The sequence below is a fragment of the Gadus macrocephalus genome, chromosome 7 (assembly GCF_031168955.1).
Source record: "Gadus macrocephalus chromosome 7, ASM3116895v1".
Taxonomy (NCBI): Eukaryota; Metazoa; Chordata; class Actinopteri; order Gadiformes; family Gadidae; genus Gadus; species Gadus macrocephalus.
In genome coordinates this window covers 8,177,233-8,205,134 of record NC_082388.1, presented here as the reverse complement: position 1 = coordinate 8,205,134, position 27,902 = coordinate 8,177,233, and the positions used below count along the sequence as shown (strand labels likewise).

Here is a 27,902-nt window from a genome sequence, read left to right as displayed (position 1 = left end):
ACTGAATAGTGTGCATTTTATATTTCTTATGAAATGTTTGAGTGGCACCCAAGTCTACTCGTAACCTGAACTCAACATGTAACCCATATTCTTCCCGTCTCTGAGTTGGTGCATGCGCACTGTGACCACTGTCCACTTCATTGATTACAACTACTTCTTGTAACCTCTTGCAACTACGTGGCAGAAACTACGAAGATGGAGTTAGCAGCTCTCGTTGCCTTAACATTGTTACTAGGTGCCTTAATTCTTCTTGTCGCGATTGCAGTCAGAAAACAGAACGTGGAAACAGACGAACCAGAGCAGACAGCAGAATCAGTGGGTAAGAACTCTGTCAGCTAGCTCCAAGGGGCTAGCTATTCCTCTGACTATTAATAATGAAAAGGCCTCCACATGGGCTGGTGTTTAAGAAACAGGGATCTTAACAAGGAAATCCAGCTTTGCAAGTCGCACAAATAAAGAATTTATCTATAAAATGGTTAGAATATTTCTAGCATGTATATTTCAGATGTCATTCATGCTCACAGTCACTAGCTGTCTTGGTAGTCACCATGTGAGTCTGCTAAGGCTACACGTCACCCTAACTATCTTTTATGGTCGGTGCTTACCCCGATATATGTGGTAACAGTCCTTCGACCACCTGATTTATCAACCAAGGCAACACTTAGCCTGAACCAATGCAATTCTTCAACACACTAATCGCCATGTAGTTCATAGTGTGTTTCTGCAGTAGAGGAGGCGGCGGCTTCAGGACCTCACTCGCCGCATATCTAGGACCCTGATTTATAGGTGCCTCGTCTCTAGGACCCTGTATTCCTGGAGCACGGTCTCTTGGACCCTGGTTTATAGGACCCTGATCTCTAGGACCCTGGTTTATAGGACCCTGATCTCTAGGACCCTGTATTCCTGGAGCATGGTCTCTTGGACCGTGTTTTCTAAGACCCTGGTGACCCTGGTCTCTAGGACCCTGGTTTGTTGGGACCCTGGTTTGTTGGGACCCTGGTCTATAGGACCCTGGTGGTGACCCTGGTCTATAGGTCCCTGGTTTGTTAGGACCCTGGTCTATAGGACCCTGGTGGTGACCCTGGTCTATAGGTCCCTGGTCCATAGGACCCTGGTGGTGACCCTGGTCTATAGGACCCTGGTTTGTTAGGACCCTGGTCTATAGGACCCTGGTCTATAAGACCCTGGTTTGTTAGGACCCTGGTTTCTTACTCTGCCTCCGGGACCAGAGCGAATTTAACCAACCACTAACCCTAACACAAACCCTAAACCTAACCACCTCTAATGCATAAAGTTATTTTCGGTATTAGCAACATTACTCCAACCCTTTTAGTTTAGGATTGAAACGCTAATCTTAATCACCTAATGCGAAACATTAAGATAAATATATGTTTTGCATAGCTCTATTGATATATGTAGTTTCAATTGTGTAGTGTCTACTCGGTGAATACACACCGAATGCAATACAATACCCAAATACTGCGAGTTCTACGTTGAAGTAGTCTACACAGATACCTGCTGTAGAATTGCTCATCGTATACTGACAGAATGCCTTTACATTACAAAATAAGAGGTCAGATTCCTTCTATGTGGAGCCCAGCAGCAACAAAACAACAGAAGATGAGCTGCTAGTTGCTAGCCCTGTAGTAACAAGAGGTTCCTCTGTTTACAGCCCAAGAGAATCACAAGCCCCTGACCACCAAGAAACCCAAGCCGGACAAGCAGCGCACCCGGAAGGACAAAGCTCAGCACAGCTTCAGCCACCCGCTGGTGGCCTCCACCCTGAAGGTAAACCTGTGTGAACACCACGCTTTAGCCCAGAGTCTGTGTTAGAAACACTCATTATGCACTCCAAGTCGTTGATAAATGCATCACACCGCACATTTACTTCCGGTTACCGATCACAAAGACGACCTGCAATAGTTTTTTAGGGAGCTTCCACTACCGTTCAAAGGTTGGGATCACCCAGACAATTTCATGTTTTCCATGAAACTCACATATTTATTCAACATTTTCCAGCTGTGCTAACATAATCGAACAAGGGTTTTCTAATCATCAATTAGCCAACAGCATTTTTTCATGCATTGAAAGAAAGCCGTATCTGACAGTCTGTATTGTGTTCTGTTGGTACACTAGAGCCACAGTGGAAACGTCACGTCCATTGACTTCAGCAGCAATGGGAAGTACCTTGCCTCCTGTGCTGATGACCGCACCGTCCGGATATGGAGCGTGAAGGACTTCATGGACCGGGAACACAAGTGTCTCCGGGCCAACGTGGACCTGGACACCGCCACCTTGGTCAGCTTCAGTCCCGACTCAAGGTAGCCTTTACACCAACAAATCACCTGGTCATCATCTCATTTCATCTTCAACCGCTTATCCGGGGTCGGGTCGCGGGGGCAGCAGCTCTAGCAGGGGACCCCAGAGACTTCCCTTTCCTGGGCCACAATGACCAGCTCTTACGGGGGGGATCCCGAGGCGTTCCCAGGGCGGTGTTGAGATATAATCTCTCCACCTTTAATCCTGCGTCTTCACCGAGGCCTCCTCCCCCGCTGGACGTGCCTGGAACCCCTCCCTATGGAGGCGCCCAGGGTGCATCCTTACCAGAGGAACCACCTCAGCTGACTCCTTTTGTAAGCAGAGGAGCAGTGGCTCTACTCAGAGCTCCTCACGGATGGCTGAGCTTCTCACCCTATCCCTAAGGGAGACACCATCCACCCTCCTGAGAAAGCCCATCTCGGCCGCTTGTGCCCGCGATCTCGTCCTTTCGGCCATCACACATCCTTCATGACCATAGGTGAGGGGAGGACCGATGATCGACCGGTAGATCGAGAGCTTTGCCTTCCGGCTCAGGTCTCTTTTCATCATAAAACATCTGTTGTTGTGGTTGTTATTGTTTCTGTATTTGTAGTTTGAGGAGCTCACTGGTCTGTGGGCTGATTGATAAGTGTATGTTTAGAGATTTAAAGTCCTAGATAACCTAAACCCATGATTGGATTCTCACCTGGTTAATGGGAGCCATCTTGGTATCATCATAAAATATGTTTTGGTCAATATATCGATTCACTGTCTTGAGCATTTTGTCGTACTCTGGCTCTAGAGGCCAACTGCGGAAGATTATTTTGGTAAATGATGTCATCTCTCCGTACCCGACCAATGGCTCTACCACGAGACTGACCAGTCACAAAACGTTACTTGTCCCGTGTTCCCACCCTGTGCAATCGGGAAATAGCCGAGAGACGATTCAGATGTTTTCCCTGCATCGCACAACATTTCTCATGGAATTGCTGCAAGAATATAAAACAAACCTTAAGATCAATTACATTTATGGTTTATTTATTTTGGTTGACATCTTTGCCATTGGACGCATCCGTTAAATCTTTCTTTCATTAACTGGGAACGCCAGCCAATGGCAGAGCGGCTCGGGTTATACAAACACCTTTAAACACCCTGTTATTCACAGCAGAATAGACACTACAATAGGATTTTTTTTTTTTCATGTAGGGCCTTCATCACATGGCTATCCAATGCAGATACCATCCGTATATTCAAGATGATCAAGAAGGAAGATGGCACCTTCACTTTCAAAGCCGCTCCTGAGGACTTTCCACAGAAACACAAGGCCAGCATTCTCAATATCGGCATTGCAGAGACAGGTATTACACTTTAAACAGTTTATTGGTGTCTGTGCATATATAAGCAAGTACAACTTTTATTTATCAATAAAAATTGTCCATACATATAGCCATGAATAACATTATAAGTTATAAATACTGGTGTAAGAAATATAGCTACCCCCATCTTGTGACAAAGTAAAAAACCTTAAGAAACCTTTTTAGAGGCTTTATCATGTATTAACTGTTCATTTGAGAAAGCAGCTGTGAATACATCTGTTCTACCAGTGTTATGTACCAAAGTCACCTAATGGACGCTTTGCAATGTGCTTCTTCCTCAGGGAAGTTCATCATGAGTGCCTCCTCAGACACCAGCATCCACATATGGGACTTGAAAGGGGAGATTCTGGCCTCTATCAGCACTAACCAGATCAACAACTCGTACGCTGCAATCTCCCCTTGTGGAAGGTACGGCCAGTGCTCTTCCCAAGTGCAACTTTGATTTCACATTCAATTTTATTGCGTTGTCCTAATGCATGTCAGAAAACAGGATATGAACAGTAAGAGTGAACAACCAATGAGAAGTGTCTCTTTGAACTGACGTCAACAGGTTTGTTGCGTCCTGTGGCTTCACCCCGGACGTGAAGGTGTGGGAGGTGTGCTTTGGGAAGAGCGGGGAGTTTAGAGAGGTGACGCGCGCCTTCGACCTGAAGGGCCACTCTGCAGGTGTTCACTGCTTCGCCTTTAACAACGACTCCACCAGGTAAGGCCTAACCCTCCCTCCCTCCCTCCCTCCCTCCCTCTTCTCACAGCGTATTTCACTGCCTAGTAGCCCACGGGTGGCCATGCAACAATGTTCTCCAACTTGGGTGAGGCTGGCTGGTAAATTAATCTTTTTAGATCATTTTAACAAGACATGAGGAAGGAAATCCATCTTTCTGCATCCTGACATCCCTCGCTATGAGGAGCCCTTTCCTCCACCAGGCCCAATCTAGAGATGACCTAGAGCAAAGTGCAATAAAGGTTAATTGTATTTGATACCATATACAAGTGCATCATTTGCACAATAAGTAGAATCTTGCACCTTTAAGATGCACCTGATCGTCCACACTCTGCCCAGTCACAGTCCGGTTCCTGCCGCTACTACCATCGTGTTTTTGTCGTGCTTTTTATCCTTTATGTATCCTTTTTTGTGTTTTTATTTGTAAACGTCAATCATGCCCTGTGGCGAGGTGGGATTCACTTGCGGTACGACTAAAAGGGGCCCATGTGTCTGACCCAGGATGGTGAGCGTGTCCAGAGACGGCACGTGGAAGCTGTGGAACACGGACGTCGAGTACAAGAAGCAGCAGGACCCCTACCTGCTGCGGACCGTCAGCTGCGGCTCCTCGGAGGGCAGCCTGGCGGCGCTGTCGCCCGACGGCCGCGTGGTGGCCATCAGCAGCGGCTGTGACGTCGCCATGTTCGACGCCACCAGCGGCCAGCGGGAGGAGGAGCTCCGGGGCGTGCACAGCGGGGGGATCACGGGGCTGCGCTTCGACATCAACGGCCGCTTCTTGGTGTGCAGCGGGGACAAGGCCATCCGGGTGTTCCACAACGCGCCGGGCTACCGGGCCGCCATCAAGGACATGCAGGAGATGCTGAGGAAAGCTCAGAACGAGGCCATGAAGCAGAGACTGCAGCAGCAGATCAAAGACGCTCAAAGTGCTCTAGACACCGTGTTGGGGACTCCAACGGACTAATGAAATGATCCTCGTTTCTCTATTGTCCCACATGTTCACTCAACAACACAAATCTCTGGCTGAACGCCACACCTTTTGCTAAATGGCCTGCATTTGACCGAAAGCCATTTGTGTGAAGTTTTAATAAAGTTGTTTTTATGAAAGCTTTATTCAGTTCTATTTAGGCTAATATCCCTGCCAGACCCAAAGAAACGTAATGTCAGTCAAAGAGAAAATGTTAAGGCGGACGCCACCCTACAGACGTTATCTGCCATGCGTTATGAGACCTCACCTGGTGACTTTTTGTAAATGCAAGCGAAAACTGAGTTGCATTGTACTTAATGCGAGTAGGAATCTCTCGCGAGATTTGGAGTTGGAACAGCTGAAGTCAAAGACGCGTTTGCGTGTAGGAGTAAGCTTGTACACAAATCTATCCTTCAACATGTCTGGACGCTCTGTACGAGCGGAGACCCGAAGCCGTGCTAAAGATGATTTCAAAAAGGTGATGGCCGCAATTGAAAGAGTACGAAGATGGTAGGTGCAACTCCATTTTCAGAAGGATATCCTGGCCAAAGTAGCAGAATGACAGTGATGGGCGCGTTACACAACCAATGGGAAATGTTATATTAGCAGGGTTAACGTTATAGCACTTCATTACTTTAGTTAATCCTGCATGGATATCTCAACATCTAAGGAGCAACGGAAGACAATCGTTTCCCAACTTTGATCATGTGCCAACGCAACGGCCTTGATTCCGATAGACAAAACTTGTTCAAGTCCAATGAAAACTGAGGGAACGAACCCGCCATCCGCCTTCGCCCAGTGTAAAGCGGTCCATAGACCGCAGTCGCGTTTTGTCCGGATGTGTAGAAGGTGGGGTGGAAAGGTGCTACCGGAAGCTGTGTGTGCTCAACACTGCTGAAGCGGAAAAACTCTTTGTAGATTTTAAAGTATTTATCAATGATCCAGGCCTTCTTTCTTCACCAGTATAGTCGTGCGTCTTGTCTGCTGGTCCTGACTAATACGTTAGGGATCTTAATGAGAGCCATTGAATGATTAGCTAAGTTATAATAAAGGAAATGGAACAAATGCAAATAACCATTTCGTTTTTGATATAAATGTGAATCATCAATCATAGACAACTATATGACTCGTGTTTGTTACTTAATTGAAATATTTGAACCTTGAATGTTAACTGCTTTAGCTAACCATTGTTAAATCCATTGAATCTAATCGATTGAATTCAAAATGATCTAGCCAGTCAGGCTGGCTTACAGGCCAACTCAGCATTTTAGACCAACATATGCCCCTAAGTGTATCCAAACATAATATAATAACTGTGTTAATTTAAGTGTATGGTGGAGGCCTTCAACTGAGGAATATATTTCAGCACTGCATTTAAAGAACATGATAATGACGTTAATGTATTTTGGAGACTCATTATCTTGAAGATGCTCCCCTGGTTAGGATACAAAAGTGTGTATGTTTTTATGTATATTACAATTATTTTAATATTTGGATTAAACTAGGTAAGTGCAATCAGAGTTTTGTTTTGTTCCAGGGAGAAAAAGTGGGTCACCGTTGGCGATACGTCTCTGAAGATCTTTAAATGGGTTCCTGTTGTGGACACTAAAGAGGTAGCATCAATCAATCCCTTAATTTTGTCAGTAACTCTTAGCTCTTAAGACGATGACCTTGTTGCATTATCTGCTCTCCTTGCCCTAAAAGCAGAAGGACAAGAGCGTCCTGGGCCGAGCGGTCCGGGACCGCTACGCCGACGGCCCGGAGTCGGAGAACACCAACCCAGCTCTACTTGATTTCCAAGGTAGGCCTGATGGTTCTTTTCATGGGATTTCTCTTTACTTCCTAATTCTCTGTTCCCTATGGTAGTGAGCTGCTCTACATGGTGGTCTAAAGGAAATCACTCATTGTTATTCCAGTTATTTATTCACTATGTAATTATTCTTGTCATGCCATCGATCAATGGAAGTCATATTTTAGACCTACCTTGTGTATGCTGAAGTATACCGTAATCCATTTACGATTCACAAGGAGTTACGGAAACCCTAGGGAAACTCATGACCGGCCTCCCCCTCTGCAGATGAGACCAGTAACCAGAGCTCTCTGTCGGACGCCTACCAGCCCAAGGTGGACCACAGCAGTAACTCGGTCAGCCCCCTGCCCAGCGAGCCCCTCAGCCCCGCCAACACAGGAGACTTCCACGCTGACAGCTCCCAGCCCCCGATGCTCGGCCACGAGGCCTCGGAGGGTGAGGCCGTCACCCGTTGCATATAACATGCATATCAAGGGGGTTGTTATGCACTAAATAACTAGTAGCCCCGCCCACTCTGCCGGCGGTTCGAGTTCGCCCTGCAGAAGGGTCTGGAGAAGGGCAATACATTTCTTTCTTCCGATGCGTTTTTGCGGGGGGCTTTTCCCCCAGGCGCGCTATTGGCTGGTTTAACACAATGCCGACAGGGAAGCGACGGCAAGCAGCCAATTGCGTACAGAGTAGGGGTGTGAATCTTTGGCTTCAGACGATTCGATTCGATTAATGATTCAGTAATTGGCGATTCGATTCAAGGAGATTTTATTTTTTTTTGGAACGATTCGATTCTGTAAACCACGATTCGATTCAGTAACTTTGAACCAAAATTCTATATCCGTGAAATAAACATGCAGTAATGTGAGTGAGACTCTCTGTATTCTTCTGAAAGGTAAAAAAAATTAGCTGACTAGCTGATGACAGAGTTACGGATTACCGAGCTGCATTTCACAAAATAAACGTGTAAACCAAGTCTTAAAACATTAATCATAATCGATTCATACGATTTAAAGCATTTATATCGATTATTGGTGAAGCCAAAGCGATTCATTCTATTTATTTATTTTAGCAGATCGATTTAGTTGAATCGGTAGGACTGACAATCGATTAATCGATGCATCGCATGAATCGTTACACCCCTAGTACAGAGTCATTTGACATAGGCCCATTGATCACACCTCTTGTGCTGAAGAAAATGACAGCACCCTATAATTCCACGTTTATATTTTCAGACTCGTCGCTGGCTTGTGAACTTGCCGATGAACCTCCAACATTAATCAAAGAAGAGCTGTTGCCTGTCGCAGCACAGGTAAAAAAAATAACACATACATTTACGTATTGTCCCAACTACATTGGTACAATACTACTGTTACACTACTTTCTAATGTCGTAGCAGCTATTTGAAATTACCCAACATTCTCAAATGATGGGCTAACAGCCTGCCTTTGGCTAAGTTGTCCTATGTTTAGCCTGAACCCCCTACCTACATGATGTGGAATAGCTCAGGTTCAAGATTGTTGTGATGATACAACGGGACCCCTACGGTTCTTGTTTATTTTCCGCAAAAGGATGAGGAGGACTCATCTGGCGCCCCACCCCTGAAGAAGGCCTGCACTGAACAGAGCTCCGGGTTGGCCGTCCCTCTGATGAGATAATAAAGGTCCTGCTGAAATCACTGTTTATGCATTACGTCACTGGATTCTGCATTATAACTCTGGAAAAATGATGATGTTTTTGGTTGTTTTGATGTAGTTTGATTATATGACTATACATATGAACATTGTACAGATTTCTTTGATAAGCAAACATGCTCTTTATATTGATTCAGTTATTCTTCATTTTGTTCAGAAGTAGTGCCATTCAGATGGCCTATGTACAATCCAGTTAGTCTCTTGCTGTAATTTATACTTTCATAACATTTTGTTGTCATCCAGACTAATGGTATAAAATGTCCTGAGCATGTGGGTAACACTCACAAATGTAATAGAATTGTATTTTTCCAGAGGGTGGTAGGCCTACTATACAAGTATCTACTTTTACAAACCAGCATTTGGATGTAGGACTTTCCTTTTTTTATTCTATGCAAATACATTCAAATTAAATTAAATCAGACTTTTATATTTAATTAAAGGTGAATTTTACTGAAAGAAATGTGTCATGGACTTTTATATGCAACTTATCAGCAGCCATACTTATGATAGACAGGATATTTAAATGATTAATCAAAACAATTAATTAGATGTTAGCGGTCAGTCACAGGGCAGTGGCTACTTCGATTACTTTGCCACTGCAGAGAAGGTAGTGGAAGCTCAGCTCCACCATTTTATATGAGCTATTTCCTCGCACTGACATAGCAGATAGATCCCTGAATTATTTTATCTATGCATAGAGTAACAGCCATATCTGTCCAATGGGGGGCGCCAGAGGGGGGTGCGTTGGAGGTAACCACCGCGGTGCCGCAGAGGCAGAGACCAGTGTTGCCAGATTGGAATGGATTTCCCGCCCAATCAGGCAATCGGGTTCTTTCGTCCTTGATCAGGTTGCCAGAAATTCAGGCCGAATCTGGCAACACTGGCAGAGACCAGCACCCGGAAGGGGACGTCGGTGGTCATGCGCATGGAAGTCCACGTGTTCGCCTCACTCCTCAACAACAGTCTCTCCCGGTGTCTCAGATATGAATGTAGAGATGGGAGAAATAGCAGAAAAAGAAAAAGTGCGACCTAAAGTAAAAGATGCGAAGGGTATCCTCCAGCAGAACAGAGAGTTCCTGGATTTCTTTTGGGACATTGCTAAACCTGACCAAGAGATACGACTGAGCGCAATAGAAAATCTGATACAATATCTACAGAAGAGCGAGCAGGTTCGTGATACTTTATGATTTCCATATTAAAGAAGTAACCCTATCAGGTCTACACTCAAGAATCTGAAATATTGAGTTCGATTTCATTCGCATTTTGTTTTATACTAAAGCCTAATCTGACAAAGTAAGGGTTGGTTAATGGTAAAGGGTTAGTATGGTTAGATAATCATGTCAAAGTTTGCTTGCGTACCCAACCTTTTTGAAGGCTACCTTGCATTTCTGCTTAGTTATTCAATCCAGAATTGTGAAAGTGTTTATACATTTGTCCAAATGCTTTTCTCAACTTGAATGTGTGCTGTTGTATTTGCCCCCTTCACTCTCTGTGTGTCTCCCACCTACTCCGCTCCAGCCAGATGAGTTGGAGTACTCCGTGCAGAGACTGGTGGACGGGCTGTCCCACACCAGAGAGGTGGCCCGCCCCGGGTTCAGCCTGGCTCTGGGACAGGTGTGTAGAGTTCATATGGGATGATCCGCTTACTACACCACTGGGCCAGTTGATGGGTAACCCTAGTGATGGCATTCAAAACAGTGTGGCTGCATATCAATTTTATGCTTGACCTACTATTGGGTCAGATTAAGAATATATGCCTATGAACCTTGAAGCTGGTAAAACATAACGTTTGCCTTCTACCTTGCTGTTTGGAATGGAGTCTGTCTGTCTTTGTATGTGTGTTTGCATGTATGTATGTATGTATATATAATATGAATATGAAATTAACCCTGCACACACGATCCCGGTGTGATTGTAATTCCAGCTGCTGATGGCGTTTGGGGACATCCCGCTGCAGAGCCTTCTGGACAGGATCAAACAGAAACACAACCTCCAGAACACCAAAAAGGTTCACACTGTGATTCTCCTCCGTGAGCTCTTTAAACAAGACGTATGTTTTGCACTGGGTCTAAACAACCATTGGCTTTTTTCAGAAACTCGTCCGAAATGCTCTGTTTGGCAACTTCTTCGGGGTTCTGGCCCTCTCCCAGTCCAACCGCCTCTCCAAGGTACGGCTCTTTGATTTATTTTTCCCAAATAATTCATTGTGTGAATGTTCTGTCAGCCGTCACTCAGACTCACTTCTTTTATGTCTGACCTGTTTCTATACCTTACGTTGTTTGACACCCAAACACGTGTGATTTCAGTTGTCCTTGAGTTGGTCAATCACCCTCGTTTGAGCTCACTGTCAAAATGTTTTAAATGCATGCTTCCGTCCACCTTCTGGTACACCCTTAATAAAGTGAATATATTGCTGTTCCAGCTTTCGCTATCCACCCTGGATCACCTCACTACATCGGAAGCGGGGGGAGGAGTAGGGGTTGTTGTGGACATAGCGTTTGATTAATGCTACCTATTAACCCAAAACTGCCACTAACCATGACCTTGTGCAATACCAAGTGTTAATTGGAGTCCACATTTAAATCTTAACCAACGTTTTTTTACTTTGTGCCTTTCAACCCAGATGAATCCATGGCACTACAATGTTATGTACATCACCTTTCTTCTAAAATGGGTTGTTTTATTTATTTGGAATGTTTCTATCTGGAGATAACTTTTCCCATTTGCGCACCTTGGCCTGTGTCCCAGGAATCCAAAGTGGTGCTGGGATGTATCAAGCTGCTCCAGACCCTGTCTCAGCACAGAGATCACCTGAAGGACCTGCCCACCAAGACCATGATGGACATCCTCTCCGACGTGAGTCACACCAGCCTGAAAAGCTTCTCATGAGGTCCACCGTCTCAGACAGAGAGGGAGGAAGGCACTTGATTGGGGTAGTGACGTTATCAGATAATGTGTAACGCGTCTGCGTGGAAGGCTGGCTGACTGGCTGGCTGGGTATGTTATTGGGTTAAGACTGGCCACCCTTCAGCCTTGGATTTTTAAAAAATGTTAGATGTACAAACTAATTACCGCTGCATTTTATTGCCTCATCAAGTTACAATTATAGTACTAAAGTTAGTGTACAACCGTAAATTTAACCTTTGACAAAATTATACAATATCTGCAGTCTTGGATAAAGGTAAACCCTCTTCAGCCTTCCATATAATCTAAGTGTTTGCGTCGCATTTGCCGTCTGCTAAAATAATTGTTGCTGACGGAATACAACGTGTGTGTGTGTGTGTGTGCGTGTGTGTGCGCGCCAGACCCCGGAGGAGGTGTTTGAGGAGGTTCTGAAAGGGGCGTTGAAGACGGAGCTGTCTTCAGCCTTCAGAACCCCAGAGCAGCTGCACCTGCTGCTGGTTGCCATGCAACGCTTTCCCAGATCCTTCACCCCCAAGAACCTGACCAAACTGCTGGGCTCCTCGGCTGTGATCACCGCAGACAACGTCCAGAAGTAAGGCTCCCCTCCTCTCCACATCAGCACCTGGTTGACCTATAGTAGCTATGAACCACCACGTTAAGGCATCCTCAGGCACTCTTGAGGAAAACGTGGGGATCGCCTAACATTCACTTTCTATTTTCCCTCAACATTGGAAATAATGCATTGTTGCATGAGGTGGAATTACTGGATTGTGGCTCGGGGTGTAAGGTATAAGCGGTATAGAAAGTACACCGGTGTGAATTTGCGCTACGGTATGGATTTTGTCGTTACCGCGAGACCGGTGTGACCGGTAGACAGTGTTGCGTGTAACGCATTACAAAGTAAATATTGCATTACTACAGCGACGTAACTACTTTTTCAAGTACTGAAAATATGGTAACGAAACATAGTTCCTTTTTCAATTCGGCGCAACATTACTTTTCCCAGGGACCGTTTTGACAGCGATACTGCCTTCTCAGGCAGTATGCTATTGCGCTCTCATTCCACCCTGACGATACAGACGCTGGTAGCCTGAAGCTGTCTCTGCATCTCAGACATCGCTTCCGTAGGCATTTTCCAAAGCCAGTCCTTACGACGAAAAAAGCCAGCGGTGGAACGAGATAACAACGCCGTCACTGTTAACCTGTGTAAGGACAGTTAAAATGCATGGTAGCAACCGCTGTCGGGAGCATTTCGGGTTACAAGCAAGCTTAGGGAAACCGCTACTCTTGGCTATAAGGAGGTGGGGATCTAACAAGCAACCTTCCGTTTGCCAGGCGACCCGCTGTACCGCTGAGGCCGCACCCTGGTATAGAACTAATCCGTGTTGTATTCCTCTCCTCAACAGGTTATCAGAGCTGTTGAAAACGGCAGCGTTCTCCGTGAAGAAGGACTGCACCCTGCCCACCGTGGCGGTGGACCTGCTGAAGCTGTCTCTGACGGAGGGAAGCTTCACGCTCTTCTGGACCAAGGTCATCGTGGGAGGCATGCTCCGGGAGCAGCAGGGGCCCACGCAGTGAGTCAATGTGGAACTAAACCCAACCATATCCATTTAGACGAAAAGGATGTAAGGGGTAACACGGTCGGGCTATGAATTTATCCTTGTGCAAACCTCGACTTGAATCGCCGCTTTGAAAACGTACGATAAGATGTAAATATGGTCTAAAAGCAACCTACATGGGGTTATTAATTGCCACTTGGCCGTTTGGATCACCAGGTCAATCCACCTTCCGGCTCCACCCCTCAAATAGGATTTCAGCGAGTGGAAATATTTAAAAAGCAAACAGGACAATGTCTTCTTACCCCAATCCATGTGTCGTTGTTGTTGTTGTGCAGCTACCTGGCCTACCGTCTGCTGGGCACTGCGCTGCCCCTCCTGTCGTTGGAGCAGCTGGAGGAAGTGCTGTCCGGGGACGTGATGAGACACTATGGGGAGCATGTGACCTCTGCCCAGGTAAGACCTCTTACCCTCCTTTACATTTTACCGTTTGAATTTAAATTTAGGGCATTTTGTTGACAATGATTATATTTATTCAAGTGGAAAGGGTTTCTGTTTATTTACTGGTGACATGACAAATGAAACGGATTTCACTGGCCACCAGAGGCCACTGTTGGGCAAAGAGTGACAGCAGTGGAGCTTCAATGGATCATGAGGTTTAAGAAGCTTTAGACAGGTCTACGGGTGCCTCTCCACAAAAAGCTGTGGTGATAAGGGGCAGGTCACCTGACCCTGGTGGTCGTTACCCTGCAAGACATTTAACGGTTACGCCCAACCAAAAAAACTCACTCAGTCTCTCAATCCACCCCTCCAGAAACCAGGGCGCTTCCAGCTAGCCCCTGAGATGGAGACGTACGTGACGGACTTCCTGCAGGGGACCCAGGACCCAGACAAGCAGCTGGCGGTGGTGGTGGGCTTCTCCAAGGTCACCAACTGGGGGAACCCCGTGGTGGCGTCGTCGTGGCGCGCCGTGCAGCACCTGGGCGCCCCGGCGCTGCGGCGCTACGTGTGCTGGCTGAAGACCTCCTTCCTGGCGCCCGCGCTGGACGCCGGCCTGGAGTTCAGCACGCGCAAGCAGAAGACGGCCGCGGCCGAGAAGACGCAGTGAGTGGAAGACGCGGGGGCGCCGTGCCACGTCTCCTTAGAGGAGCGCAAACACTCGATGTTATGTCTCGCACGTGAAACTGATTCACAATGTCTTTATTCATGCTCTTATCCTATATGATAAATGCCCCTCGCGGAAACGCTGCCGTGTGTTTGTCAAGGGGCGCAAATGTACCTGAATAACACAGAACCTATCTCCCAGGAAGGAGAACCAACACATGCGTCTGAGGAAGTGGCTGGTGGCCCGTCTCATTTCCCTGGTAGAGAACCACAGCGTGAAGAAGGACGAGGACCTGGTCATGGACGTAGCAAGGTGACGCGCTCCGCTCCGCACGCAATGAGGCATAAACCAGGGTTTCCCGACCTTTGACCTGATGTGTACCACTAGTTTGTCATAAAGACATTTCACGGACCACCTCGCATGCAAGTGGTAAACAATCGATGGATAAACATGGCTGAGCAGAGTGCCCACGTCTTCTGTATGAAGTACTTACTGCGGGACGGCCAGGGGTAACGGAGGAAAGAGAAGGTCAGCAACTCTGATTCAGCTCCCAGTGGTTTATTCAGCACAAATGAAAAAAATAACAGAACAATAGAAAACATATGATGGAATGCACCAAGCAATATGTATATTTTTTTAACAATAACAAGTAGGGGATGGGCATTCAATTACATTTTCTTAGTCGATCCCCGGGAAAGTTAACGATCAAGATTCATTTTATATTGAAATTAACTATTTATGTGCCGTATTCAAAATGCAATGAAAATGTATTGTTAATTATCCCACGTTTACATGGACACTTCCATGGACACATCCACCGAAAAAAAGTAAAAGTAATGTATTGATTGTAAATTAATTTAAAGGTCCCACGGAATTCTACTTTTCAAAAACGTGCCGTTAGTGAAAAGCCCCCTGTTTTTAGAGGGGGGTCAAGGAGGAGGTTTGGGATGTGGCCCTGAGCAGCTTGCGGCCACGGTACCATGTGCTAGGGTTTTACAGTGGATGTATCGCAATGGCAAGGCGCACACAGCTTATGGCCGTGTTCTATCAATATTTTTTAGAACACTCCAGGTGCTCCGGCGGGAGTCCTGGATCTAAATATCATATTATACATAGAAATCTATATCATAAAATATATTTTGCCGAGCAGCGCGTAAAGGGCAAGACGAGAGCCCAGGTCAAGCGGTTATGCAAGTCTCGCGCCCCTTACACCGTAGGACTCCCGAGAGTTGCCTCTATTGAACACACCTTACACACTAAAAAACCCTCAACAAAGCTAATTAACAGAAACGTCCCGGTGACGGTGTCGGGAATAATAACTCGGTAACACTAACCCACCTATAGAGACAAACCCCACACAATGTCTACCGCAGAGGACCTAGGAGGACCTAGGAGGACCTAGGAGGACCTAGGAGGGCGCCAGAGGTCCAACTTGCGATGGTCCAAATCCCCCCTACAGGGTCCCTTGCCGCACCCTGAACACGGTCACCACATCCATGGTCGCCACAACATTATTACGGCCAAAAGCTTTGTGCGCCTCAAGGCAATGTGATGAATCTAAAACGCCTGCGTCGGGTTCTTCCACTCATTGTCTCATGTCTCATTGGCGGGCCAAACTCTCTGGGTGGGCAAAGCAGAGAAGGGGAGGTAACCTGGCCCCTTATGACGACATATGGGGCCGAGCGTCTGAGCTTTAATTGATCAAAGGCGGAGCAAGATAGCTAGTGGTCGTCTTACACCTAACGCCATTTCTAGCTACTGGGGGACCATAGGCAGGCTAGGGGAACTCATATTAATGTTGGAAAACCTCAAAGTGAAATTGTCATGCCACGGGACCTTTAACAATCTCTTCCATCTTCAGAGAACATGAATATATGTGCTGTGGTTTGTTCATAGTTACCAAAACTGGGCGGGAATGGGAGCTGAACCGAGTGGAGCCGTTCTGCCCGTTTGTGTGACTGAGAAACGTTCCTTTTGCAGGTTTGTGTTCTTCCACGCGTTCTTCGTGGCTAAGAAGGCGACCTCAGACATCCCGGAGACCGAGGCCAAGCTCTCTGTGCCGCTGGACGAGAGCACCAGAGCAACCCTCGTCGGAGGATTCTTCGGGTAGGAATCCCTTCTCCCGTACTCGATGGTTCATGGAACTAATGGGCTGGTTGATTGCTGATCCTAATATGGGATTAATATTGGCAATGGAATTAATTGGCGATGTGTGTTTCTTTAATGACATCAGGTGTTCCCTACCATCTTTTTGTGACGCCTTGCTCGAGCAGTCAAGTGGGCATTATCTCTTGCAAGTTGCATCCTCAGCGAGTCTTGCTTCTGACAGGTTCATCCTTAGATAAACCGTTTTGACAATATTGAAAGGATGACTGAATAATGTAATGAATTATAGAATACGGCTGTAACATTTGGAAAATGAATGTGTTGTGTACAGTCAATCTCTTCGTTTATTGAAATGATAACGAGTTATTGGAGGAAATCAAATCAACAAAGTACATCTCATAATATTTGTGTATGTCACTGTAATGTTTCAATTTGATGACCTTTTTCTGTGTTTTGCCTCACGGTCTAGAGGATTCTGTGCCGGTGGATTCACCATCTAGTTCCTGATCAGTGCTGCACGCCAGCTGGCGTCTGTACGTCCCTACATAAAACACTAACCCCCCCCACGCCCGTCTGTTCAGCCTCCTGCACACCATGCACCACCTGCCGCTGCTCGGGGAGCCCGCCGAGCCCGTCCCCGCCGAGCCCGTCTCCGGCGGGCGCCGGGTCCAGGGGGTCACCGCAGACGGCTCCATGTGGATCCACTGCCTGGTGCAGTACGCCGACGCCCTGCTCAACAAGCCCAAGCACGTCCAGAGTGCCCTGCCCTTCAGTCCGGAGCAGAGGACGGCCTGGGACGGGTACAGACCCCCACAGTCCAGGCGAACCCCATACAGACCACTAGGGCCGATACAATAGGAGATGGACAGATACAGACCCCCACAGTCCAGGCGAACCCCATACAGACCACTAGGGCCGATACAATAGGAGATGGACAGATACAGACCCCCACAGTCCAGGCGACCCCCATACAGACCACTAGGGCCGATACAATAGGAGATGGACAGATACAGACCCCCACAGTCCAGGCGAACCCCATACAGACCACTAGCGCCGATACAATAGGAGATGGACAGATACAGACCCCCACAGTCCAGGCGAACCCCATACAGACCACTAGGGCCGATACAACGGGAGGATCCACCAAGTCTATTATTCAGCGGAGCCATTACATTAGTTACATCACATTCAAATAGTCCATCACTTTGTGCGTTCCTTACGGTTAGACCTGTGTGTTAACATGTGTTCCTCCTCCCAGTATGAACGTCTCTGTGGCTTCTCTGATGAAGAAGGCCAAGAAGGAAGCCAGTCCGGAGATCCACTCCTTCCAGCAGCTGCTGATGCTGGTGGGCTTCCACCTCTTCAAGGTACGGCTTCACGCTGCCTGCTACTGCTCATAGACTGGGCAAGAGGTGGTGACATAGCGTTACAACGACCATCGGTTCGGTGTATATCGGTCTTCTATCGTGCTCTAGTGGCATGCATGGTGAATGGCGGGGAAGATGGGATTGTTTTCATATAACTATCCCTATGGTTACCAAAAGGTTATGGTTCGAGCTTGACTTCAAGTCTTGGAGCTGCTAGTGGGCTGACCGTCGTGGCTGTGACGTCATTGATAATGACAGGTGGCGGTGTTGAACGAGAGACGAGGACAGCGGTGTTGTGTTTGTTCTGTAGAACCCGGAGGAGTTGGTGGACATCCTGCAGGACATCCAGAGCTGCATTAAGAAAGCCCAGGAGAAGAAGAAGAAGAGGAAGAGTCAAGGTGAACCAGCGCACACATGCACAACGTTTACATGATGGGATCGTTTTAACAAGTCCAGTACAGTACTTCTGCATCAGAAACACCAATTCTACTTTCTTACAGCCTGGCTGATATTCTTCAAATACTAACGTGCAACCATTTGCGTGTTGTTAATTCTTAAAGTACATTCATGTCCATTACAAATACTCATTGTCTGTGCTGAGTTCAGAGACGCTCGTATATATATATTGCAACTCACTAATTACCCCTATTAGGATACACAGTAATGCATTACATTTTACATTTGCGTTACATTTCAAAACATAGCTGCAAAGCAGCAATGAGGGGGTAAAGCGTGGCTGTTCGGCTTGCTCGGCTGCAACATTTCGCTGTCCTGACTCCATGTAACAAATTTGGTGTTGATACGGAAAGGTTTGGCTAATTATAGCGTCCCTTAGCATCTTCCCGTGGTGGAAGATTAACGCATGCATTATGCACATTCAGGATGATGTCAAGAGTCCTCGTACCAAGTTTGGTGTTGGCGGATGTTGCACAACGTCTTGTGCATGCATGCGTGCAAATGCAGATGATCTGAAACCAGCCTAATGGCTCTCACGGGCAAACAAAGTTGAAATTGAAAAATCTGAATAGTATCGTTTGTGCGGCTCCATCTGAAGATCATCTCCTCCATGTTCCGTGAACAGCAGATGAAATTTGTGACGGCTGAAACTTTTCCTAGAATTTGATTTAAATAGGGGGCTGTAAATTGGCGAGAGGGATCATGTCATAGCACGCATGCAAGAAACTGCAGTTACGTTACGTACTTATCCACACGACGCATAAACAGACAGGGCTACACACAGGAGCGTCTCCAGCTCTGTCATGGTCCACGTTCTTTCGCGCTGATCCTGCCATGTTCAATAATAAATCACTGTTGTTGACTGAACGCTGATGCTCATATTTAAAGTTGTCAGGCTCGGACGTCTCGCTCATTATTATTAGTCCAGTGGCGTCACTCTGGCAAATCAGTGGCCAGCAGCCTGTGTACGTCACGCAAAAGTATCAGTTCAGCTATCTTGGAACATTTTTAAGGTGAGACAAAAAAAAAGTACCAGGTACCACATTTTGGTGATCGAAACTCAAAAAATGGCGGGCCAAGTCGAGGCGAGTTGAGCTGGTACTGTCAGTGGAAAAGGGAGAATAGACTCCAATGTCAGGGATAATAAGAAGAAGAAAACATAGAAACACAATGGGTGTCTCGCAGCTTCGCTACTTGACCCCAAATAAAGCATTTAGAGTATAACAAACACACACTGTATGTATGTGCGTGTGCTGTTGATATATCCATCTCTCTCTGCACCCCTCACAGCTAAAGAGGAGCTGGAGCCCCACTGGGCCGAGGTGGTGGTGGACATTCTGCTGTCTCTGCTGTCCCAGTCCAGCCGCCACATCAGACAGGTCTGCAAGACGGTGTTCGCCTCCATCTGCCCCCACGTCACCGCCGCCTCGCTCACCGTCATCCTGGAGGTAAGTGTGGAACCAATGGGGATCCGACTATGAGAAACCCAATTGGATTCGAATTCAATCAGACTAAGGTGTATTCATGCATCTTAATAATCCTATCATAGTCAAACTAACCCAATAATTCCATTTTCCTTACCGTCATGTAAATGCAAGTGTGTCTCTAGAAATAACGTGGCTACCCAGCAGCTGTTAGTGAGTGAACGGCTGTGTGAGAATATCAGTTGGGGTGGACCGATCCGTCCTACTGTAGATGCACAGGGTTTAGGGGACGTTACCATGGAGACCCTGACCGATCGAACAACCATGACACACCTTTACATGTACTGCTGTCTGATGATCCTTGACCCAATAAATATTGACCATTTAGTTCAGCTCCAGAAGGGATTTGTGTCCAGCGAGTGGAAAAAAGAGGTCTAACGTTTATTTTCGCAAATGAAAATGGACAACTGTCTTGCAATCGTTATACATTATTGACTGTAATGTGGGACACAGATGTTGAGCAGAGTCTACATACGGCTGCCAAGCTGAAGGCCCCTGGATGTGATTGGCTGTGCATGTATCACCTTCCACACAGTTGCTGGACACAGATAAGGATGATGCTTTGGTCGTCACCGACCAGGATCCAACCAAGCAGGAGGGTGAAGACCAGGAGATGAAGGACGGGGAGGTGAGTTATCTGGTGAAGGGTCTGCTTGGTCTTTATCATAGAGCTGCGTTCATATTGTTGTTAATTCCTGTGGCTAGGTTGACTGCATGGTGGCTGTATTCCCCAGTATTCCCTCACTATTGTCTTTGTGACTATTGTCTGTGTAGCGGTCAAACTGAATCCACAGACACTGTTGTTGCCATGTTGCAACAAGCCAAGCAATGGCTTTTATTTTTAAAGGGTCCAGCTGGCCTCGTTCTATTGCTTCATGTGTTCATGGTAGGGATGCACCATATATTCGGCCTCCGAAAATGTTCGGCCGAAAATGGCCCAAAACATAATTTTCGGTTTCGGTCGAAGTAGTAAAAAGGCCCAAAAAAATACACAGAACATTTTTATTTTTGATAAAAAAATAATGTTTTACTCATTTATTTAAAGGTACATTGTTCTTAAATTCTTGCTATGATGTCTGCTGGAATGTTAGAAAACGTTCAGTATTAAATAAATATTTTGTATCAAATTTGTAATTGATTTTTTTTATTGAAAAGCGAGCCAATTTTTTTTATAAAGGACATTTAATAGTTAGATTTATGCAATGGGGAAAAATTAAAGCAAAATAAATGAAAAACAGCAAAAGCCACATTCGGTTTCGGCTTTCGGCCAACTATTTCAGTATATTCTGTTTCGGCTTCGGCCAAGAATTTTCATTTTGGTGCATCCCTAGTTCATGGTCACAACAAGTTCCAACATGTTCCCCCTGCTGATGTGAGTCGGTCTTAATCAGATGTTTATAAATGAGGACGCCAGCTGAGGCGTAGGATGTAGGCTGGAGGATTATTTTAGTTTTCATGTTTTAAACTCAAAATCTGTGCCCTTTAAGTGTGATTTCTTTAGGCCGCATCTGTCCTCCTGTTGGGACTCAGTAAGAGCAGGGACCCCAGAGTAGGTCTTGCTCATCAAACTCTCTTCAGCATAAAGCTCCGTCCCTAAAACGGTTGGCCTGATTTTGAGCGGGGCCATAGCCCAACCAGGCAGTGCTTATAAAGGCCGGTGCATCCCTCACAGTATTGGTTTCAAAATGATGATCTCACACACGTTTGTGCTCTTGTGGCATCCCCAGAACGAGTCATCTGATGAAGATGAGGAGGAAGAGGAGGACGAGGAGGAGGAGGAGGACGACGATGAGGATGATGTTGATGATGACGAAGAAGAAGAGGCTATGGTTGAAGGGGAGGTGGACCCAAACTTCCGCCTGGAGCTGATGAAAGTTCTCCAACAGCAGAATGCCCTGGTTGGTTGTGTTCAGTGTCTCCCAATCTAGAGTCTGCTGCCCTAGTTTCCTTAATACATAAAGCGACCTCAATCAGAATCAATATGGACAATACCTTTTTATTTCAACGCCATGAATGCAAGGACATGCTTGACAAAGATCCTATATCATCAATGTGTATGCTAAACGGTTTTGTGACCACAGGCTACAGAGGAGGACGTGAGCGACGAAGAAGACCTGGACGATGAGGCCATGATGTCGCTGGACGCCGGCCTGGCGGCACTCTTCTCGGAGCAGAAGAAGAAGATGGAGGCCAAGAGGGAGCAGAAGTTCAAAGTGACCAAGGAGAGAACGCTCATCATCGAATTCAAGATGAAGGTACCTCCTCTCTTCTGGGACCCTGCAGGGGTAAAAACTTTACGGTGCACCAACAACAGAGCCCTGTCCGCAAGCCAGAAAGGCGTACCTTTGGACTGCAACTTGTGCGAGGCTATTTCAGGGACCAAAATGCATCATTTTCTGAAATGTACTGCGATTCATTTAGCATTATTTTGATTTTGATTTGGTAGTTTCCCTTAAAGCTGTTCAAAATCATGTATTTTTCTTTTATTTGTCACCCTTCCCCCAAATTTCTTCTCTCACCAGTATCAAAACCTCAGTCTTACTGTGTGTTCACACCAAACGCGACGGGGCGACACGACTCCATACAAAGTCAACGTAGAGACGCGTATCACGCAACATTTGTCGCTAGAAAAACCTGCGGCAAGATTTGACTTGTGGCGTGGCATGAACGCCCTGTCACGGGCGAGCGCGGTCACAAGGATTTGCAGAGCGCAACGTTTCACTCGAGTTGAAATATTTGTCATTTGCCGAGACATTAGTGTGATGACAGCCAATCAGCCTTCAGCTGATTGGCTGTCACGTAATAGCCAATCAGCGTTCAGTGTTCAATACAATATGAATGGTCTCTGGTGCTTCCACAACAACTCAACTTCCTCATGCACGCACGTCGATATTTGAGTGATAAAAATTGCACAAATCACCAATGCGACGGATTAGGATTTGGCGCGCGCCAAAATGTATGCGACACCGCGACCAGGCGACAAATGCGCCGTTATGCTAGACAGTTTATCTAAAATACCAAACACCATGACCAACGTAGACTGTGTGTGCATCGGGCTGCTCCCAGCTCTTAGAATGGACGGTCTGTCAATGTTGAGACATGGGGAAAGGAGCTCTTTATTATCATTCTTTGACATGTGTGTGTGTGTGTGTGTGTGTGTGTGTGTGTGTGCCCGCCCCCAGGTGCTGGACCTCCTGGAGGTGTTTGTGAGCAAGCAGGCGGGCAGCCCCCTGGTGCTGGGCCTGGTGGAGCCCCTGCTGGGGGTCCTGGAGAGGAGCCATGGCTCGGACCGCCACCAGCAGGACCAGGACTTCCTTCGCAGGGTGGCGGACATCTTCAGGTACCAACCGCAGGGCATTAGTTAGTTTTATTCAGGATATTTAGTCGTTTTGTGTCTGTTTATACATGGTCAAATAATGAGGAAAAAAACAGAAAGCAGGAAGTGCAAAGCAAGTATTCCTGTTCATATTTTGTGGTGTGCGTGTGTGTGTGTGTGTGTGTGTGTGTGTTGTCAGGAACCAGCTGTGCAGGTCCAAGGTGTACTGCAAGACCGCGGGCGACAGGCAGGCGGAGCTCCACGACCTCCTCGAGAAGCTGGTCCACAAAGCCCAGAAGCACACCGACTCGTCGGTCTCGCTCTACTTCTTCAGGTTGGCACCCTCGGCGCCGCCACACGCGTCACACCCCCCCCCCCCCCCCCACGCTGGCTCCTCCTTCTGCTCTTCTGAGGCCGGCCGTTTTTCCTCACATCATCGCTGGTTTGTTTCCCCAGCGCCTCTCTCTACCTGGTGAAGGTGTTAAGGGGAGGACTTCCGTCGGCTGAGACCACCGAGGGGAAGACCCCTGAGGCGCCCTCAAGCCAAGACGTAGGTTTCTGTGGCTTCCTGGATCCAGGGTTTGCTCTCGGCTAACGCCGTGTTCAGTTTGAGTTTTTCATTATTGTAATTGGGAAAAAAAATACCCCAAATGAACTACACGGTCAAAATCGGTTCTAGGTACAGAAGGTTGTCCGTTTGATCAACACGCATCCCTTTGTTGCCCTGAGTGATGTTATGCCTTAAGAGCAGAGGTTCAGGACTCGTGTGTCTGCCTCTCCTTCAGCTGCAGTCCTTGGGGAGCGTGGAGGTGGAGCGCGTGTCGGCCCTCTTCAGAGAGGCCCTGTGCTCCCTCATGACCAGGAGAAACAGCCCTCTCACCGGACAGATGTTCGTCGACCTCTGCAACAGATTCCCAGTGAGTCCCAGTCCCCCCACCTGTCCCCCCCACCTGTCCCCCCCACCTGTCCCCCCCACCAGTCCAGGCGTTGCCCATCGGCCGAGGCAGTGCCTCTCAAACTGTTCAGTGGGGCTGAACGTTGGGAATGTTGGGAAATGAGTTTGTAAGGTTTGTCTCCGACGCTTGATTCAGTATTGGACTGCATCGTTGAGCTGGTTTTCCTTTATTTCCCATTTATGTATATTCAAATACTGCAGGTAGAAGGCTAGGTTGCTTTTGGTCTGAATATCCCAGTGAGGAAATGTTTATGTAAGTGTGCTATACGTCTGAGAACGTCAACGCCTGAAGGAACCGGCAGCCATCATCAGAAGGGCCCGTTATGGGCTGTTTGTTGGTTTGCAGTCAGATAATCCAACATTATTTAAATGCTCCGGTAGCACTTAGACAGCTGCCTTCCAGGGTGAGGACAGCCATTGACCCCTGGGACGCTAATGGGTTTAGAAGGGTTTGAATAAAGATTTAGCAGCTATTTCAATGTTCAAACAGGTCCATAAGACACCACAAAGCTCTGCCTACTAATAGTAACGTGTTGGTTATTTAGTCAACTGAATGGACCGGGTGCAATGTTTTTCCTTTTATTGCGATCCATTTTGCATCATTGATAGAACAGATTTGTTACACCAATTGAACCTCTGATCTAATTTCTCCAGCGGTGGTTTCTGCTACATTTACAGTCCATTCATAGTGTATCTTTCAATTTATTTTCTACCAAATATGCTTTTGGAAATCTAAAGAATATTGGAAGCGTGACGTTATGTATCCGGGCTCTAGGGGTCAGTGTGTGAGCACGAAAGGGCCAATACCTAGACCCTGGTGTGTGTGTGTGTGTGTGTGTGTGTGTGTGTGTGTGTGTGTGTGTGTGTGTGTGTGTGTGTGTGTGTGTGTGTGTGTGTGTGTGTGTGTGTGTGTGTGTGTGTGTGTGTGTGTGTGTGTGTGTGTGTGTGTGTGAGATCGATCAAATGAATAGATAATCAGGATCGCAGGGGGTTGAGAATCACTGGGTTATTGAACGGCTTTTGACAGTTGGTTGGGATAACACACTAACTAGGAAGAGACTCTGAGGCAGGGCTCACCAACACAGCGCCCGCGGGCAACAGGCCGCCCGCTGGCACCACATGAGGCGCCCGCAGGCCTTTTCTGAACATAGCACAACTCATTGTTGAACAACTCTTTCCCACCTTTTTTAAGTCATTGTTGATAATAATAATTATTGTGAGAAATCATTAACATTGATTTCTCACAACATTGAAGATCAGTGTCTTCACATATAGATGATTATCATTAATCATTAATAATCATATATAACTAAAGGCAAATTTGTTATTTCAGAAGTGTATCAAACTGGGTGCCCTTCGTATTACTCAGTACCCATGAAGTAGCTCTCAGGTTCAAAAAGGTTGGTGACCCCTGCTCTGAGGTTTATAACGCGTTAGTCTCACAAATCCCGCTTTACATGATCATCTAAAGTCTGATGGCAGACCGGGTGAGTGGCCGGCGGGGGGGGGGTCTGGTGCACTGGGTAGCTCCTGTCCCCCCTGGGGCCCCCCCTCTCCAGGAGACATACAGACTTCCCTCTCCTGGGGGTCCATCCTCAGCTGGTTGATGGAGGTCTAGAGGCTACTGTTTTTCTCACCTGACTTGAGGTTTGACATGTGGGCCTGGTAAAACCTCTGGGAGACACGCATTTGACTAAGGGCTGCGTTTCCACACTGTATTTATATACCTAAGAGGTTTCCTGGTGATTTGCTCGCAGGCTCTGGGCGTCAACATACTGGACACTGCGGTACAGAACATCACGGCTGGAGTTCGAGAACATCAGCAGGTTAGAACCAAAGTCCTCTTCAAACCCCGCTGGATGTCAACGTTGACGCGTGTGGATGGAGGACGCCTTCAACATGTGTGTTGTGTGTTTTCAGGGCCAGGCCTGCATGATGGTGCTGCGGATGGTGCAGAACAGAGACGTGCAGCAGCTGCTGGCGGGCCAGCCCTGGCTGGAGCTGTGCGTGAAGCTGGTGGAGCAGCTGGTGGCGGTACGGCGTCGAAACAAACACCCCTCCGCACCACAGCCTCACTCCCCGTCTGTCCTGAGAGGCTCCGTTGTGTCTAACGTCATGTCCCCTGCGTCTCTCAGACTCTGAAGGAGGTGGGGGAGTGCCAGAGCAAGGTGTCCCAGGAGAAGCTGGCCAAAGCCCTGGAGCTCTGCCAGTTCCTGCTGAAGAACATCAAGACAAAGGTGAGGCCACACGAGAATCAACGGGGTGTCCCCAAAGTGCACGCATACTCTTGTTTTAACCGTTTGTAAAGAAGCTTAACCTTTGATATGCACGAGGGTGCCTCTGTCCGTTTCTACTACTGAATGTCAAACGTTGACCCACGTTCCTTAATCACAAAGAGGAATAATCCCTTATTGTTTTAATCATCCAAAAGTTCGGTCGTGGAGCAGTTTTTTTGTGCTGGAAGTCACATGACACCGTACAGGTTTACTAAGCGTTGTCCCCTGTGTGTGTGTGTGTGTGTGTGTGTGTGTGTGTGTGTGTGTGTGTGTTGTTTCAGAACCCGTCGGTGAGCGTGGGCCCCCTGCAGGTGGTGCTGGGGTCCCTGGCTGAGGCCATCAGCCTCAAGAAGACGGGAGGCCTGGATGACACCTACTGGGCCGTCATGAAGCACTTTGGAGTGATGTGAGTGATGCCGGCCGCGTCTCGCCGCCAACCCTTTGCGTTCTTTTTACGACCCAGGCAACGTGACGCAAGCTGTGATTGGTTTAAATCTCATTGGCTCAAGGAGCCGACCGCTGAATCCATGGTTACAGTCCGTTGAACAAACACTGTTTATGCTCAACTAGAGGGAATTAGTGTTAGGCCTGACCCTAACTGACTAGTTAAAACAGTTGTTTTATTAAATGAGAACTTGACTACCTCTTATGTTTCTTTCCATGTTGGAGATTACAAAGATAGAAGCTGTTATTTTAGGTGTGTTTTGAAGGATTGTAATTGAGTATAGAGAGTCATTTAGTATCCTCTGACCACACATAAAGCATCATCTCCCTGTTGTTCTGACAGACGGCCCAAGGTGGAGAAGGTGAAGAAGCCCGAGGAGCCGGCCGCGCCGCAGGCCACCTCGCTGCCCAAGAAGAAAGGCTTCCTGCCCGAGTCCAAGAAGAGGAAGAACCGCAACAAGCAGGGGGAGAAGGAGGGCGAGGCAGCCCCGACGGCCGCCGTGGCCCCCGGGGACAAGGGCCCGTCCAAGAAGAAGAACAAGAGGAAACCCAAGAGGAAGCACACCGACGAGGGAGCCAGCCCTGCCAAGAAGGCCAAGCCCCAGTCCGGGAACAAACCGGGCGCCAACAAAAAGAGCAAGAAGCAGGGAGCCGGAGCCGATTGAGGCCCCGTGGCCGGTCGGGGCCCCCCCCGTCAGACCTGTGCTCCAAGGACAATGCGAGACCTCTGCTTGTTGTAGTTGATGCTGTGAGACGCTTCAGGCTCCTTTACCATCGATCAGAGTCTTTGTGCTCACTATACGGTCACTCTTTACATGTTGTGGGCTACAAAGCTACGAACCAGTTTTTATAAAATATATGAAATTTGTTTCTCTGTCAAACATTACAATTAAAACCGGAATTTAGTGTTTTGACAAGATTGTCCCCCGGATTGTATTTTAGATACGATGTGTAACTGTTTGTCTGTTGGGCCGATGGCCTCATCTCCAGCTATCTGACCATTGTGAGAATGATTAAACAGGTTTACCTTGTACAGTGTATGGGAAGTTGTGAGTATTCTATTCGTTGGGTTTGTATCTTGT

The 27,902-nt window shown here is 47.3% G+C and overlaps 3 protein-coding genes across 4 annotated transcripts; all 3 read left to right on the top strand.

The window, feature by feature from the left end:
• Nucleotides 1–51: 51 nt before the first annotated feature.
• Nucleotides 52–5,873, top strand: tbl2 (transducin beta like 2). Its single transcript, XM_060056379.1, has 7 exons — nt 52–319; nt 1,673–1,788; nt 2,137–2,321; nt 3,505–3,656; nt 3,956–4,082; nt 4,225–4,377; nt 4,897–5,873. Exons 1-7 carry the CDS (start codon nt 196–198, stop codon nt 5,354–5,356), a joined length of 1,317 nt encoding a protein of 438 aa, XP_059912362.1. The 5' UTR covers nt 52–195; the 3' UTR covers nt 5,357–5,873.
• Nucleotides 5,736–9,311, top strand: bcl7ba (BAF chromatin remodeling complex subunit BCL7B a). 2 transcript variants are annotated; one of them, XM_060056381.1, is made up of 6 exons: nt 5,736–5,869; nt 6,897–6,972; nt 7,067–7,160; nt 7,437–7,604; nt 8,393–8,469; nt 8,729–9,311. In XM_060056381.1, the coding sequence occupies exons 1-6, from the start codon at nt 5,778–5,780 to the stop codon at nt 8,813–8,815; spliced, it is 594 nt and encodes a 197-aa protein (XP_059912364.1). In that variant the 5' UTR covers nt 5,736–5,777; the 3' UTR covers nt 8,816–9,311. The 2 variants fall into 2 exon arrangements, with proteins under 2 accessions (XP_059912364.1, XP_059912363.1); XM_060056380.1 differs by having other exon boundaries at nt 7,064–7,160.
• A 434-nt stretch (nt 9,312–9,745) lies between these two features.
• On the top strand, nt 9,746–27,858 carry mybbp1a (MYB binding protein (P160) 1a). Its single transcript, XM_060056374.1, has 27 exons — nt 9,746–10,020; nt 10,370–10,465; nt 10,776–10,859; nt 10,945–11,019; nt 11,600–11,707; nt 12,157–12,347; nt 13,162–13,329; nt 13,650–13,767; nt 14,126–14,415; nt 14,618–14,728; nt 16,397–16,522; nt 17,104–17,322; nt 17,781–17,889; nt 18,200–18,287; nt 19,636–19,793; nt 20,365–20,457; nt 21,557–21,727; nt 21,911–22,084; nt 23,012–23,169; nt 23,345–23,479; nt 23,602–23,695; nt 23,931–24,062; nt 25,858–25,926; nt 26,021–26,134; nt 26,236–26,337; nt 26,658–26,782; nt 27,164–27,858. The coding sequence occupies exons 1-27, from the start codon at nt 9,835–9,837 to the stop codon at nt 27,483–27,485; spliced, it is 3,816 nt and encodes a 1,271-aa protein (XP_059912357.1). The 5' UTR covers nt 9,746–9,834; the 3' UTR covers nt 27,486–27,858.
• Nucleotides 27,859–27,902: the final 44 nt, after the last annotated feature.

Excerpts from the sequence above, each read along its gene's own strand:
- mybbp1a (XM_060056374.1), top strand. The coding sequence starts at position 9,835 with ATGAATGTAGAGATGGGAGAAATAGCAGAAAAAGAAAAAGTGCGACCT. Across the intron at positions 10,860-10,944 it reads ACCTCCAGAACACCAAAAAG|AAACTCGTCCGAAATGCTCT; the intron begins GTTCACACTGTG and ends GGCTTTTTTCAG. Across the intron at positions 23,480-23,601 it reads GTCTCGCTCTACTTCTTCAG|CGCCTCTCTCTACCTGGTGA; the intron begins GTTGGCACCCTC and ends TTGTTTCCCCAG.
- bcl7ba (XM_060056380.1), top strand. The coding sequence starts at position 5,778 with ATGTCTGGACGCTCTGTACGAGCGGAGACCCGAAGCCGTGCTAAAGAT. Across the intron at positions 6,973-7,063 it reads CTGTTGTGGACACTAAAGAG|CAGAAGGACAAGAGCGTCCT; the intron begins GTAGCATCAATC and ends TTGCCCTAAAAG. Across the intron at positions 8,470-8,728 it reads TGTTGCCTGTCGCAGCACAG|GATGAGGAGGACTCATCTGG; the intron begins GTAAAAAAAATA and ends TTTCCGCAAAAG.
- tbl2 (XM_060056379.1), top strand. The coding sequence starts at position 196 with ATGGAGTTAGCAGCTCTCGTTGCCTTAACATTGTTACTAGGTGCCTTA. Across the intron at positions 1,789-2,136 it reads TGGTGGCCTCCACCCTGAAG|AGCCACAGTGGAAACGTCAC; the intron begins GTAAACCTGTGT and ends TTGGTACACTAG. Across the intron at positions 4,083-4,224 it reads GCAATCTCCCCTTGTGGAAG|GTTTGTTGCGTCCTGTGGCT; the intron begins GTACGGCCAGTG and ends TGACGTCAACAG.